Source organism: Heteronotia binoei, chromosome 3 (genome assembly GCF_032191835.1).
Source record: "Heteronotia binoei isolate CCM8104 ecotype False Entrance Well chromosome 3, APGP_CSIRO_Hbin_v1, whole genome shotgun sequence".
Taxonomy (NCBI): Eukaryota; Metazoa; Chordata; class Lepidosauria; order Squamata; family Gekkonidae; genus Heteronotia; species Heteronotia binoei.
Window position 1 is genome coordinate 66976207 of NC_083225.1, and position 14057 is coordinate 66990263.

At 41.1% G+C, this 14057-nt stretch overlaps 1 protein-coding gene across 2 annotated transcripts in view; it reads left to right on the forward strand.

Moving 5' to 3' along the window:
• Nucleotides 1-14057, forward strand: part of CLCN4 (chloride voltage-gated channel 4) — a 53657-nt gene that overhangs the window by 26422 nt on the left and 13178 nt on the right. For both annotated transcript variants that reach the window (XM_060233953.1, XM_060233955.1), the window contains exons 5-8: nt 5710-5832; nt 6093-6299; nt 6394-6474; nt 9573-10118. In XM_060233953.1, the coding sequence (XP_060089936.1) occupies nt 5710-5832; nt 6093-6299; nt 6394-6474; nt 9573-10118 (957 nt within the window). The remainder of the gene's footprint in view (nt 1-5709; nt 5833-6092; nt 6300-6393; nt 6475-9572; nt 10119-14057) is intronic.

The following is a 14057-nucleotide window of genomic DNA, read 5'->3' on the forward strand; positions in this document are numbered from 1 at the left end:
GCAATCACCATTGGCAATGAGACAGGAAATCTAGGTTTTGATTCAGTCCAGGAGGCTGCATTGTCTTGCGCAGGGGTCGTTCTGTAGAAAAATAGGTGGCGGCGCTCATTAGCATAACTCATTAGCATATACCACCACCACCACCCAGCCAAAAGCAACTTGATACAAGATAGGAGAGCCCTGGGCAAGCAAGACCTGCTTGGGCTGGCTAGAGATCTAGCCAGCCCAAGCAGGCCTCGCTTTCCTGGCACTCTCCTGGGCTGCCCGCCCCCCCAGTCAAAAGGCCAGCAAGCCACTTGCCGCCCAAAATCACATAAGAAGTGGAGAAAGGGTGGTGTGGGCTTCTCCAGGGGTTAATGAGGGCTGCTGGGGGCATGGCAAAACTCCTGGTGGCTGGCTGGTTGCCTGCTCTCCTAATCCAGGATTGTTATGCAGCTGCACCTACTATTCAATGGACAAGGTAGTTGGGGAGGAAGAGGGGGAACCCTCAAAAAGGTTCAGGAGCTGTGCTCCTGTGAGCTCCTGCTGAATCCGAGGCCTGGTCTTGAGCTAGAGGAAAGCTATTGCCACTAATTTGACCTGCGTCTATCGCATGAGCACATGCAAAGATTTGCACACATTCACATGAACTGTTGTACTTTTTTCTGGATCATCATAATAATTATATCCCAAGCAGATTAAGGCTAAGATACAGAATGCAAGAAGAATAAGACTATGAATGGAATCATACATCTCTGGACACTGACACTGGGACGCTTTTTGTGATAATGTGTAGGGCTAAAGTTTCACCCCCCCCTCTCCTTGTACTACATGAGCCAGGGAAGCAAATGAGAACAGAGTGGGTTCTGTTCCTCTTTCTGTCTCTGTGCTTCTCCAGCACAGACTGGGGAGAGAAGCCAGATGTCTCCCCATCAGCATCTTTCTGGGCCTTTTTAAAGGGAGTGTCATGAACCACATATGCTATCTGCTGTTGACATCTCACAAGCCTTTGTAATAGTCTGGGAGCTGTCCCAGCTATTGATGCAGCTCCACCATGTCTTCACCTCCCTTGGAACAGGGCTGAACTACCATGGAACAGCTGTTTAGGTAACAGTGGCACTTCAGAAGGGGTATCCTCTGTTATTTCTGCTTTAAAAAGTAATAACATGCCCCTCTTTCTCAGCAGCATCCTGATAAGTCTGGGGGCTACTCTGCCTTCATCCCAGACACTTTCTTCAACTAAATTGAATTGCAAAGACGGGGTTGCTATTTAAGGGCAGGAATATTACTTCCATCCCTTTCAGCTTAGTGCTGCAAGTTCAGAGGTGCCTAATTACATTTTTTTCATAGTGACCATAAAGTGAGAAATCCTCCTGGTTCTTTCATTTTTTATGGAAGCATCTGTGTATGATCAATACCATGGTCTCTTTAAATGCCTTTTCCAAGCCTCAGCGAGTGAATTCAGAAGGCATTTAAAGAGACTGTGACCTCTTTAAATGCCTTCTCCAAGCCACACACAAATAAAAGCCAAATCATATTGGCTTTTATTTAGGCTCAGATGTTTCAGTAGCCAAAAAGAAACTCTAATTTCTTTTTGGCTTAACCCCCGCCCCTGAAAAATATTGAGGGTTTTTGGGGGGATGGTGGTGGTTTGGGGAAACTGAATGCACAACTCTAATATGTACATGATCATCATTGCCCTCCCTTTGAATGAACAAACACCTCGTTCTCCCCTTCCCCCCAGTCGCTGCCCAAAAGCTAAAACAAAAAGTGTCCTGTGTCTTTGGCTTAGTATTTCTTTCCTATTACTACCATCTGATTGCTTCTTCCTTCTCTGGGATTTGTAGAAAATTCTTAGCACTAAGAATGAATGTCTCAGAGTCCCCTTTATAGACAATTTTTAGAGGTCAGTGTTTAATTTTTTAATTTTAATTTTTTTTAGGTCAGTGTTTTAGATGTAATTTGTTCAGACTCTTCTTTTTCTGTGTCTAATCAGAGCTTCTTGTCATAGCTGATGGAATTTGACAATGTGAAGACATGGATACAGATGGATATTTTTGCAACACAACTTTTCCCTATGGTTTTGAGCCTTAGAATAGCTTAAAGCTCCTTATCACACAGGACTTAAGCATTCTGACACTTGTCAAAATTGTTTTAATTATCATCATTTTTGTGAAAGGACATTAAAGCAGATGCTTTAAAGCAGATGTGAAAACCTTGAAGTAAGTCAGATATTTCCCCAGACCATGTTTTCCTTTTGTATTCCATTCTTCATGAAGATAATATTACCCATATAGAATAGTCTCAAAAGAGTCCTTTTTACATGGCTAACATTTGCTTAAGATTAGCCTGATACTTTGACACTCCAAGACCAGATTTGACCCAGAGCATATAGCAGTATTGTAATTTGGGAGTAGATAAATATGAGAAATTCTCAGCCACACTTCTGCAAATACAATTACTATTCTGCCACAATTTTGCCTTGCTTTTGGGGAATACCAGCCAGCCAGTATGCCAATGTGAAAGACAGTGTTGGGCTTGGAAGTGGAAAACCCTGCTTGGCTATCACGAGATGCTTTAGAGAAATGGCATGATGTAGTGGTTAAAAGAGTAGGATCTGAGGGACTCAGGTCCAAATCCCTGTTTAGCTGTGAGCTGCTGGGTAACCATATGACAATGTGCAGTTAGCCTAACCTACCTCACAGAGTTCTTAAATATAAAATGAGGGAAGGGGGAAACTATGTGTATCGATCACCCTGAGCTCCTTAGCGGAAGGTTGAGATGAAATGTAATAACTAGTAGCCGGCTCACTGGCTTGGATCAGGGATATTTCCCATGTTCTACTCCCCACAAGAAGTTCCATTTGATTCCAGTAAAGTTCATTCCTGAGGCTTCAGGGTTGATCTGGGCTAATATTTATTCAGAAAGTGTATGTGCTTCCTCTTCCTGCTTGAGGCAGCTCACAAAGTAAAATCAATACAATAATAAAATCTGAAAACCACAAGCATTAAAAAAATCTCAGTATGAAAATCAGCAATAAAACAAGCCAGGAGCTTGCTACAGGCATAAATACAGCTTTAAATTTATTCAACAGTATAAAATAGCATCTATAAACCATAGAAATGGAACCCTTCAGATAAAAGCCTGAGTGAAAAGAAATATCTTGGCCAGGATCCTAAAAGACAATAAACTAGGTATACCAGTGTTTCAGGACCCATGTGGACAAAAATTCATGCAGGGCAGGGGGCTGTACTGGGTAGGGGGAAGGGGACAAAATCACCATCTATTTTCTTTTCCATCAGTACAATTCTGCTGATGAAAGAGGCAAAGAAGGAAGTTTTGTTGCCTTCTCCTTCCAAGTGCATCCTCTTCCTACCTGGAATGGCATGACTTTCAGTCCACAGCTCTGTTCACAAGTATAGTGAATGCATGTGCAACTTGTGTACAGTATGCACTTTTTTCTTTATATGTGCAATTCTCCATATTACATTCAATGTGTGCGCAGCTGAGCATGTGACTGAAACCACACATACATCCATGTACCATTTCCCAGTTTCATTTGTAATGCACATTTGCTCTTTCTTACAAACAGATGTATTCATGTACATGCATGCATTCACTGTAACATGTGAACAGAGCTCATATCTGCTCTTCAACATTGGGAATCAACTTTAATAGAGTCAGATGGCATTTGTGAGAGGAAGGGGAATGTGGAAAAGATCTGCCACCATCAGCAACTTCCATTGATGGATTACAGGATCCATCCCACTATCTCAGTCCAAACTACCCTATAGAATTTTGGTAAGCTTCAGCTTCTTTTCTTTCTATTTGCATTTTTAAATGTTTCTCTCCTCAGATTTCAGGGGGGAAATAAGAGAGACAAATATAGCATGGCATTAAATTTACAGGGCAAACAGGTCTTCTACCAAAAAGTTTTGAGAATCATATGTGCTGCCAGCCCCTTTTTCCTTTCTGAAGTGATTTCCATTTCACACTGGGCTTTGGATAGCAAACAAAGTCTATCCTGTAAAGGAGTAATGATTATTGCCATAGCTGTCTGTTATTTAAAGCACTAGAAGAAGACATGCATCAGGAAATTAAACTAATGCTCTTCAGCTGTAGCAATAAGAATACACTATTCTAGTTAAGGAATCAGTATGTCAACAATGGAGATGCCATTCATCTTTTCTTTTGTTGGGATTAGCAGATCCAGCTGTCAAAATGAATGGGCAGAAGAATTATCCAATCAATTGTCATTTTGTACAACTAAGTAAGAAATAAGAATTGGACAGAAAAGGAACCATAGCTGCTGAGGTCATCCCTGTTAGTATTTGAGCAGAGCTTCCAGCATAAAGCTAAGGATGTATTAGAAAGTGCTGTCAAGTTGTCACTGATTTATGGCAATCCCATAGGATTTTCAAGGCAAGAGACAATCAGACATGGTTTTCCATTGCCTGCCTCTGTGTAGTAACTGGACTTCATTAGTGGTCTTCCATCTAGCCACGACCAACCCTGCTTAGATTCTGAGATCTGATGAGATGGGGTTAACTTGGGTAGTCCATGTCAGGAAAAGTAAAAGACTCTCTCCTCAAAATAAGAGGCACCTTATAGAATAATAAAATTTACACTAGCATAAATTTTTGTGAATCAGAACTAACTTCATCAGACACCTCTCTGGCTCACGAAAACTGGAATACGTTTTGTTAAAGGTGCCAGTGGACTCCTGTTTTTATTTTGCTGCTACAGATTAAAATGGCTGCCTATCTGGAAACCGTGTTTGAAGAGCTGTATCTGATACAAGATGTGTCTGACTGGCATTTTCATCTGTGATCAGAAATAGGTTAGGACACACACCTAGGTGTGATAGTAACCTGGATCCTGCCCTTGTGGCATAGCTGTTACAGGTGGAATGGAAGAGCTGATTCTTTTCCTTCAGCAATGGTTTTCCAGTATTCCAAACTCTCTTCTCCAGTGATGGTGGAAAATGTAATCAAATCACATCCAATTTATGGTGACCCTGTAGAGTTTTCAAGGCAAGAGACGAACAGAGGTAGATTGCCATTGCTTGCCTCTGCATAGCAACTGGGTGGTCTCCCATCTAAGGACTAAATAGGGCTAACCCTGCTTAGCCTGCAAGATCTGATGAGATCAAGCTAGCCTAGGTCATCCAGGTAAGGATACCCTTTTTTCTAGTTCTGGTATCTGGGCCTTATTTGGAGAAAGAATAGCTTTAACAAACTTCTTTTAACAAGAATAGCTTTAACAAACTTCAGGGCGTCCCTCTTGCCTTCTAATGTATTTTCAACCACCTGCTTTTTGGGAATTGTCAAGAGGTTGTTCTGCTGATGTGGTTATCTTGCTGGCAGCTGGCAAAGAATGAGAGCAGTTAATGAGCATTTGTGTCTGTCTCCCCTCTCCAGTGCTTCATCATATCCTTGAAGCTGTATTTGAAATATATTTGTGATTGCCATGTGTCAGGTTTATAGGCTGGTGCATATTTTTGTTAGATTTTTTTGTATACATGAATTGCTTTACTGTAGATAACATAAAGCAGACAGACAAACTGTTGACGCAGAAACCAAGTCATGCATACACTACTGCAGTAGCCCTGTCATTAAGACTAATTATGAGAAATTCTCCACACCACCTCATTTACTTAGCAAGTGGCAGAAACTTGATACTTTTTGTATTTGTCTAACAGTAGTTTTTTTCCCCTTATTGTTTTTCCAGGGTGCGAGCGCTTACATTCTAAATTATTTTCTTTACATTTTGTGGGCTTTATTATTTGCTTTCCTGGCTGTTTCCCTTGTCAGAGTATTTGCTCCTTACGCCTGTGGTTCTGGAATTCCAGAGGTAAGTTTTTCTTTCTGGCTTGACAATTCATTGAAAGGGTGGGGTGGGGGGGGGGAAATTCTTGAAACATTTTTGGAAATCCATACCAAAGGCTTTTAAACAGGGTGTGTGGTAAAAGAAGAAGAGTTATGAATTGGTGTCCTGCATTTTTTTATAAACTTAAGATTCACACGTTTTTAAAGAAATACCTGTCCTTATCATACTTCATATTGGTTTCACAAAACCAGAGCTACCAATGTGTTGTTCTTCCTGCCTTGCAGATAAAGACCATCTTGAGCGGTTTCATTATTAGGGGTTACCTGGGCAAATGGACCCTCTTAATCAAAACAGTCACTTTGGTTCTGGTGGTGTCTTCAGGTCTCAGCCTTGGCAAAGAAGGGCCTCTTGTACATGTGGCTTGCTGTTGCGGCAATTTTTTCAGCAGCCTCTTCTCAAAGTACAGCAAGAACGAAGGAAAGAGAAGAGAGGTAAAGTCGATCACACAGTTTTCTTGCTTCACTTCATCAAATGTCTACATGTTTTGTGGAAATTCTGACTTCTTTATCAACATTTTTGTGCCAGGTACTTTCAGCAGCTGCGGCCGCCGGCGTCTCTGTGGCCTTTGGAGCACCAATTGGTGGTGTACTTTTCAGCCTAGAGGAGGTAAGAAGTGACTGGGTTTATGAATAGCAGCAGACTATATGCCTTTTTCTGAAGATAATTTGCACAAGGCCTATTCTGTGACTCAACTGAAAGCTCTGATGTGTCCTGTTAGAGTTCTTTTAAAGATACCTTGTATGTATGCTCAACAGTAATTCTGGTGGTTTTGTGATTTTAAATATTTGCAAACATTTAGTGAAGAGACCTGGGATAGTGTAGTGGCTATGAGGTCAGATTGCAATCATCCTAGTCCTATGCCACTGTTTATTAGATGTTTCATCCTGTTGATTGCATTGACTTACATTGTTTAATTCACCTTGGGTATCATTAAAAAGTGGACTATTCTGCTGTCATGGTGACCATCTTTATTGGTTGGAACTCGGTGGGACTGGGGTTTGGCATGTCGTACTATCAATCAAGAGTACCTACATGCCATTGGTTGAGTCTGTTCCCTTCTCCCACACAAGTGGCTTTTCCTATCAGTAAAGCACAACCAATCTTAGTTCTGGCAAGTACTGTGGGAACACACTATTGACCCATCACATGTCGGTCACCGTCTCTGGCATCCTACTGACTGACTCCCCTGCCCCCGTCTACTTCTGGCTCAGGAATTTTGAAGACACTGCCAAAAGTAGTCTTACCTCAGAGACAGTCACATTTCCAGCTGTGTCCTCTCTGTCAAGAGTCTCAGAAAGTGCTGCAGAGCTACTGCGGCCCCATGAAAGGCCTTCCTGCCATCACAACCACTAAGGGCCCAGAAATAGTTAGGGAGGCTGGGATTGTTTCATTAGAGTCCATGGCTCTTCCCTGGGAAGTGCTAGCCAGAGGCTGTTGCTAGGCAACCCAGGAAAGGGAGAGACCACAGGGGAATATAATGCCATAGAGTCCACCCTCCAAATCAGTTATTCTCTCCAGGATGGGGAGTAGGGTTGCCAGTTCTCTTTATTCCCCCGCGGGGGACAGTTGTGCATGTGCTGTGTGCTGCGCGATGAAATGATGTCACCCGGAAGTGACATCGTCAAAATGGTGGTACCCATGCAGGGCTGCTCTAGGCATTTCCAGAAAAACTCTATGGTTTTTCCGGATGCTCTAGCTATTTGGGAGGTTAGAACTCTATGGCACCTATTGTACCATAGAGTTTTACCTCCAAAGTGGCTAGAGTGTCCAGGAAAACCATAAAGTTTTCCTGGAAACACCTAGAGCGACCCTGTAAGGGCGCCACCATTTTGATGACATCACTTCCAGGTGACGTCATCGTGCAAGCGACACGGGGGGAGGTTCCCCTTGCTGGCCCAATGTGGGCCAGTGAGTTGAGAACCTCCCAGGCAGGAGCTTCCCCACCTGGATCAGGGGGGTTGGCAGCCCTAATGGGAAGAGAAATCTGTTCTCTGAAATTCAGATGGTAGAGATCAGCTCTCCTTGAGGTGGGGGGTGGGGAGTGAATGCCTTTACTAGGGTGGTTGGGAAGACAGCAAGGGTGGGGGGGGCACTCACCTAGAGACCTTTAGTGGTACCTTTCAAGATTGGAAAATTCCTGGAGATTCTGTGGTGGAGTTTGAGGAGGGTACAGGAGTTAGGGCTTCAAATCAGGGTCTGCCAGTCCCAAGTTCTTGCTGTGGAAGCTGACTAGGTGATTTTGGACCAGTCGCACACTTCCACAACCTACTTCACAGGGTTGTTGTTCAGATCAAAGGTGGGAGAGGAGAATGATGTAAGCTGTTTGGTTCCCCCCTGTGGAGAAAGACTGTGCTTTCCCTATGTAGAAGCTGCAGGGAGGGGGAAGGCGATGGAAAGCTGAAGTTAGAGGTGCAGATAAAAGGAAGAAGATAGGGTTGTCAATTCCAGGTTGAGAAATTCCTGATATTTAAAAGGTTGGGTCCTGGAGAAGGTGGGGTTTGAGGATGGATGGGGCCTCAGACAGGTATGATACCATTTCCTCCTAGGGAACCACTCTTGCCAATTTCCAGGTGAGGGCTGGAGATCACTCAGCATTACAACTGTCATCCAGATGGCAGAAATCAGCTCCCCCTTAGGTGGTGGTGGGGAGCGAATGCCTTCACTTGGGTGGGTGTGAAGACAGCAAGTGGGAGGGGAGAGAACTCACCCAGAGCTTCCTTCTAGAGCCCATTGTATTTTTATTCACAATGGGCCTTACTCCTAGTAAATAAATAAAACAATAATATGAAATATAATAAAAGATATCATTAGACTTTGAAGGGGAAATTACAGTTGTGCACAGCCTTGATTTGGATCAGGGCCAGGAAAGAGGGTTTTGATTAGCCTTTTAATGGAAAAGGTAACAATAGCTTTGTGCACTTTTTCTTGTAAAGGCCTATAACAGTGTATGAGTTAATTGCAGTTTATTAAAACAAATGGTAGCAGGAAAAAAATGGCTCTCTACCTATCCGTATATGGCCCTGATGCCATATTTTGTATGGTCCCAATCTGAATGGGCTCCATATGGCTGTAACTGAATTTCTAAAGACACAGAAAGATATGATAATCCTCCAGTGTCTTGTCGTTTATGACCCTATGAGTATACAAACTGTAAAGTCCTCAGTTCATATACCAACTCAAGCACAGACTCTGTTAGCAAGCCAATATTTCTGGGACTAATGGTACATGTCAACCTTACAGGAGTTAAGGATTCCTAAAATAATGTACTAAATCTTACAGTAAGGATTACTGAAATAATATGTGTGTGTTGCTATGGTCATTTTACTGAGCTTATATAGCCAAGGTAGTACTACATTCTTAGTGAGTTAGCTATAGTACTTTGCTGTTGTAGAGCAACAGAGCTTATTTAAAAGATTACTAAAGTAGTTTGCAAAGGAATGGCTCATTCTTTGCAACAGTTACAGAAAACCTACAGGAATATCTTAACATTAAAATAGTGCAGGGTTTTTTTTTGCTGAATATGTATAATCTCATCTCAGAGTTTGAGAAAAATAATTTTATGGACTTGAAATATATCTTTTCCACATACATTGTAAGATAATACCTTGGAAATAAATGGAGACAGACATGCTTTAAATTGCATTGTAGCATAGCACACAAAGGAAACACAGCAGTTGTCATTAACAGTTTTCATTTGCTCTTAGGTAAGTTATTACTTTCCTCTGAAGACTCTTTGGAGATCATTTTTTGCAGCCCTTGTTGCAGCTTTTACCCTGAGATCCATCAATCCATTTGGAAACAGCCGCCTTGTTCTTTTTTATGTTGAGTATCACACACCTTGGTACATGGCCGAACTTTTCCCCTTTATTCTACTTGGAGTTTTTGGAGGCCTATGGGGGACACTTTTCATCCGTTGCAATATTGAATGGTGCAGAAGACGCAAAACCACAAGGCTTGGGAAGTACCCAGTATTAGAAGTCATTGCAGTAACTGCTATCACTGCTATAATTGCTTATCCCAATCCATACACCCGAAGGAGTACCAGCGAGCTCATCTCAGAGCTTTTCAATGACTGTGGGGCTTTAGAATCTTCACAGCTCTGTGACTACATAAATGATCCTAATATGACTCGACCTGTGGATGATATTCCTGACAGACCAGCTGGTTTTGGAGTATACACAGCTATGTGGCAGCTAGCCCTGGCTCTCATCTTTAAAATCATCATTACTATATTTACCTTTGGCATGAAGGTAAGTTTTGAGTGTCAAGACCATTTTATTGCAAGTTAGATTCTGGTTTAGGAACCCACAAAGATCAAGAGCACAGTTGTCTTGAAAAGGGACTGGGGTTTCTCCCACCATCTACAGATAGGATGTTTCACCATCTCAGGGTGAGTTCTGTTGACAGAGGTTCCTCTAATGATAGTGGAATGCAGCCCACTGTGTCCTGTAAGCCTGATGTCTTTAACAGCAACATGTTTTCAAGAATGAGATTTGACAAATCAGTTTAGCTGGATTCTGTTTAAATCTTTTCAGTTGTGTTTTCTAATTGCCTTAAATAAACACATAAATAAACGAAAACTTCTCGCACTAGGCCATTCATGGTCATCAGCTATTGATCTTAAGTAAATGTTAGGCGAGCCAATCCTTATCTCTTCACAAAGGGAGTATGCAACTGTCAACACTATTTTTCTAAAACGCTACAGTTGCTTCATCCTCTTTTAATCTTGTATGGCACAATGCATTTTAGTTTGGTGCATCATATCCCGGGTACCTTAAATCCATTTGATATAGCTGTAGGGCCCTCAGACTCTGAGGTGGACTTCCCTGTGGAGGCACAAGCTTCCTTAATCATTTTGTGCATGCCTTTCTTTTGTGCAATTATTGAGTAAAGTAATACAAACAGCATTGCGGCTTCCCCATGGCTGTAGCCAGTATTTCATGTTTGGTGGGGACCGCAGCAGCATTTTTTGTTTGCGGGGGGGCAGGGAGCCACCTGGTGTGGCCCTTTCTCTGTTTCTCAAGTAAAGCGACAGACTCCCCCTCATTTGTCTAACTCAGTAAACCTTCCGGGGGGATCCAGCTGCAAGTAGGCTTCCCCCTCCCAATCTGAAGCCCCTACGGTAGCAATGCTGCACTTATTTAGAGAGGCAGCAAGTGGCGGTGAGCAAAGGGGGCAGATTGGAGATCTTCCAATGGATGGGCCATACAGATGGAAGGGGGGTTTGAATGGAGTGGCCTGCTCCCCCCAGGCCCCACTGTAGCTATGGGCCTGGGCTTCCCCATTTTTTGTGCTGATGAAATTCTGGAGGTGACAGTAAGGCAGTAAGGCTCAGTTTATTATTACAAAGTCCCTAATACAAAGTCTTTTCTGAAATCCTTGGAGTGAAGGAAAGTTTACAGGATGTTGGCAGGAAGTAGAGCTGTTGTATTAACTGACCAGTCTTAAATGGCAGCCTAATCACCTTGTCAAGCCATTGGCAAAACTACAGTGGAAATGTTTTAATTTTGTTCTGGAAGATGCCCAAATACAGGCAAGTCTTGTCAGAATGTGAAACTGAACAAAACTACACTAAATGCCTAAGCCTAAATTTCTGACATATTAAGTCTCCAATATTGGAGGGAATTTCTTGATGTGATTGCCCATGGTTTGGTTGAAGGAATGACTTGAGGAGATTACTTTGTTTTTAGACAAAACTTTCACATCAGCTTGGGTAACTTTTATGAAAAAGTGTTAGATGTAACTTTGCCTCAGCTTTCTGGCTTTTATTTTCCATTGATCTCAGTCACCAATCTGAAATTCAAAGTAAACTCTTACTACAAATATTGGTTTCTCCAGATTCTTACTTCATGGGCTCATCCTCAAAAACAATACTTCATGAACACTATCTCTCTATAGCGTCCCCATGGGATCATTTGAAAAAACCATCTCATAAACATCTCATTTGTGGCATCATTTAAAAAAATATCATTTCATAATCAGGAAACATGCTGGGTTGAACCTTAATAAACCAAAATCTGCTATGTATTCTCATAACACTTACCTCATTTAAACCTTCATGTTTGGCAGGATCATCCAGACTCTGAGACTTTGATGCATGTCCAGAATTCAGAGAATCTTAACATTTGTATTTAATGTATTAAATAAAATGTTCAGGTATTCTTTTTGACTCTCCACTTCTCTCAGCACTTTATCCACTATTCTCTTTATTTGTGCATATCATGTTTCTTTTGAAGCAGAGATGGAATTTGTGCTCTGTTTTTCTGGGTAAGGATGGTGAGGAATTTTAATAGATGAACATACACAAAAGCTAAGGGATGCATTATCTATAAAGTGCAAAAGTAATAAAAGCGTCTGAAATCATGAAGGCTTTTTAAAAGTTGGAGAATGTGCTGTTAAATGTTACCTGTATGTGATGTCATCAAGCATGTTAGACTAACCTCAGGAAATATAGAATGAATGTTTTATTTTAATATTTTAAAAGTTCATAGACTATATACCTGTTTAAAATCAGAAGATTCTGGTTCCACAATTCTAATAATTATGTTCTTTCTCACCAGTTTATTGTTGTAAAATGAACGGTTCATTTTGTAAAGTCTAGCGAGTCACTATACTTCAGTTCTAACTTGTCTTAAAAATGCCAGGCTGGTATTCATTGTTAAAAAGAATGATGCAAAATAAATTCACCCTGGTCAATAAATCTTTTGCCTCTGGGAAAGAGCTTTATTTTGCAAGTTTCAGTGTATATCTTACCAAGATGAAGGGAGCAAGTGGAACTGACTGATGTTTTCATTTCGCCTTCTTTCTATTATTGCTTTACTGGACTGGTGACTTGATTGAACCTCAGGCAAGCAAGGCAGTAAATCACAAGGCCTCTTGACAAGTCAGGACACATGAATGAATTGCCTGATTTCACCTGTGAGAGAAGTCAGGCTCCTTGTTAACATTTTTATACTACCTTTGACAAGTAATTCAAATCCAATCTAAATTATACAGAAAGGGCTTAGTAATAAAGTTGTGGAATATCCTCAATGACAGGGGCTCATTTTTAGATTTTAAAAAATGATTTCATAGTCTTTTTACCTGTGAAACATACATCATTGATTCTATAAAAGGGTGGGGGAGGCATGCATATTTTGGATCTTACAAAATAATAAACTTTGAGGTCTGAATTAGTAGCTAGAAAGAAACCCATAACTAAAATTAGACTACATAAAAGACTTTAATGAAAATCTTAATATTCCTTTTATATATTTTGGAAATTGTAAAAATTAAGTCTTCACTGTAAGATGAAGTAACTGAAGTTTGAAGATAATTGTGGCATCAACTTTTACATGCAGTGATGGATCTGTAGTGCTATTAGGATGCATTTGTAATAATTAAAGTTGGGGAAAAGATGCAAAATAGTGATTTCTTCTGTCATTCTGATAAAGTTTTGTGTGAGAATGAGTGCTTATGGTTGTGAATTTACATTTAACCACATTGTAAGGGAACTTTTCAGCTGATGAATAAAGTAAAATTTAATGTCAGTCAGTCAGTCAAAAATGTATTGTATATCGCCATTGGCCATTATAAAACAGAACCCAAAAAACAAAGTTTCCAGTTAGCACCTTAAAAGTTCCTCAGAAAGGTCAGCCTTAAGAAGTTACAGCATTTGCTATTACTCTTGCTCTTATCTTCTTAGCTGCAAGGGCAAACAAGGTGACTCTATAGGACACATGAGCATCATAGAATAATTACATGAAAAAGTAAACAAGCAATAACTTTTTGCCTGTAATAAGCAGTCATAAAAGACCATAATGCAAGGTAAATTTCCCCTTATTAGTAAACTAGCTGAAGTCAATTATGCTTGTAAATCCAGCAGATCATTCAGATTTGAGTTCAGTATTGGAGAAATGTGGTTGTGTACTCCCTCTAAGCTGTGGAGTCTTGTGAGCAAAAATTCTTTGTGAGCTACTGGCATTAAAGTTGTGAACTACTGCATAGATTAGATTGCTCTGGGGCGATTTTTCCTGAGTTAAAACAAAAATGTGTGAGCCAGAGGCTAAAAACCTGAGCTTAGAGGGAGCACTAGTTGTGACATAGCATGATTGTGGACAATGAAAGGTACAGTGTGCTTAGGGCAGCAGCTGGAAGCACATAGGTATGAGTAGCAGTCAGTGCGTTTCCAGTACTGGATCCCACATGGC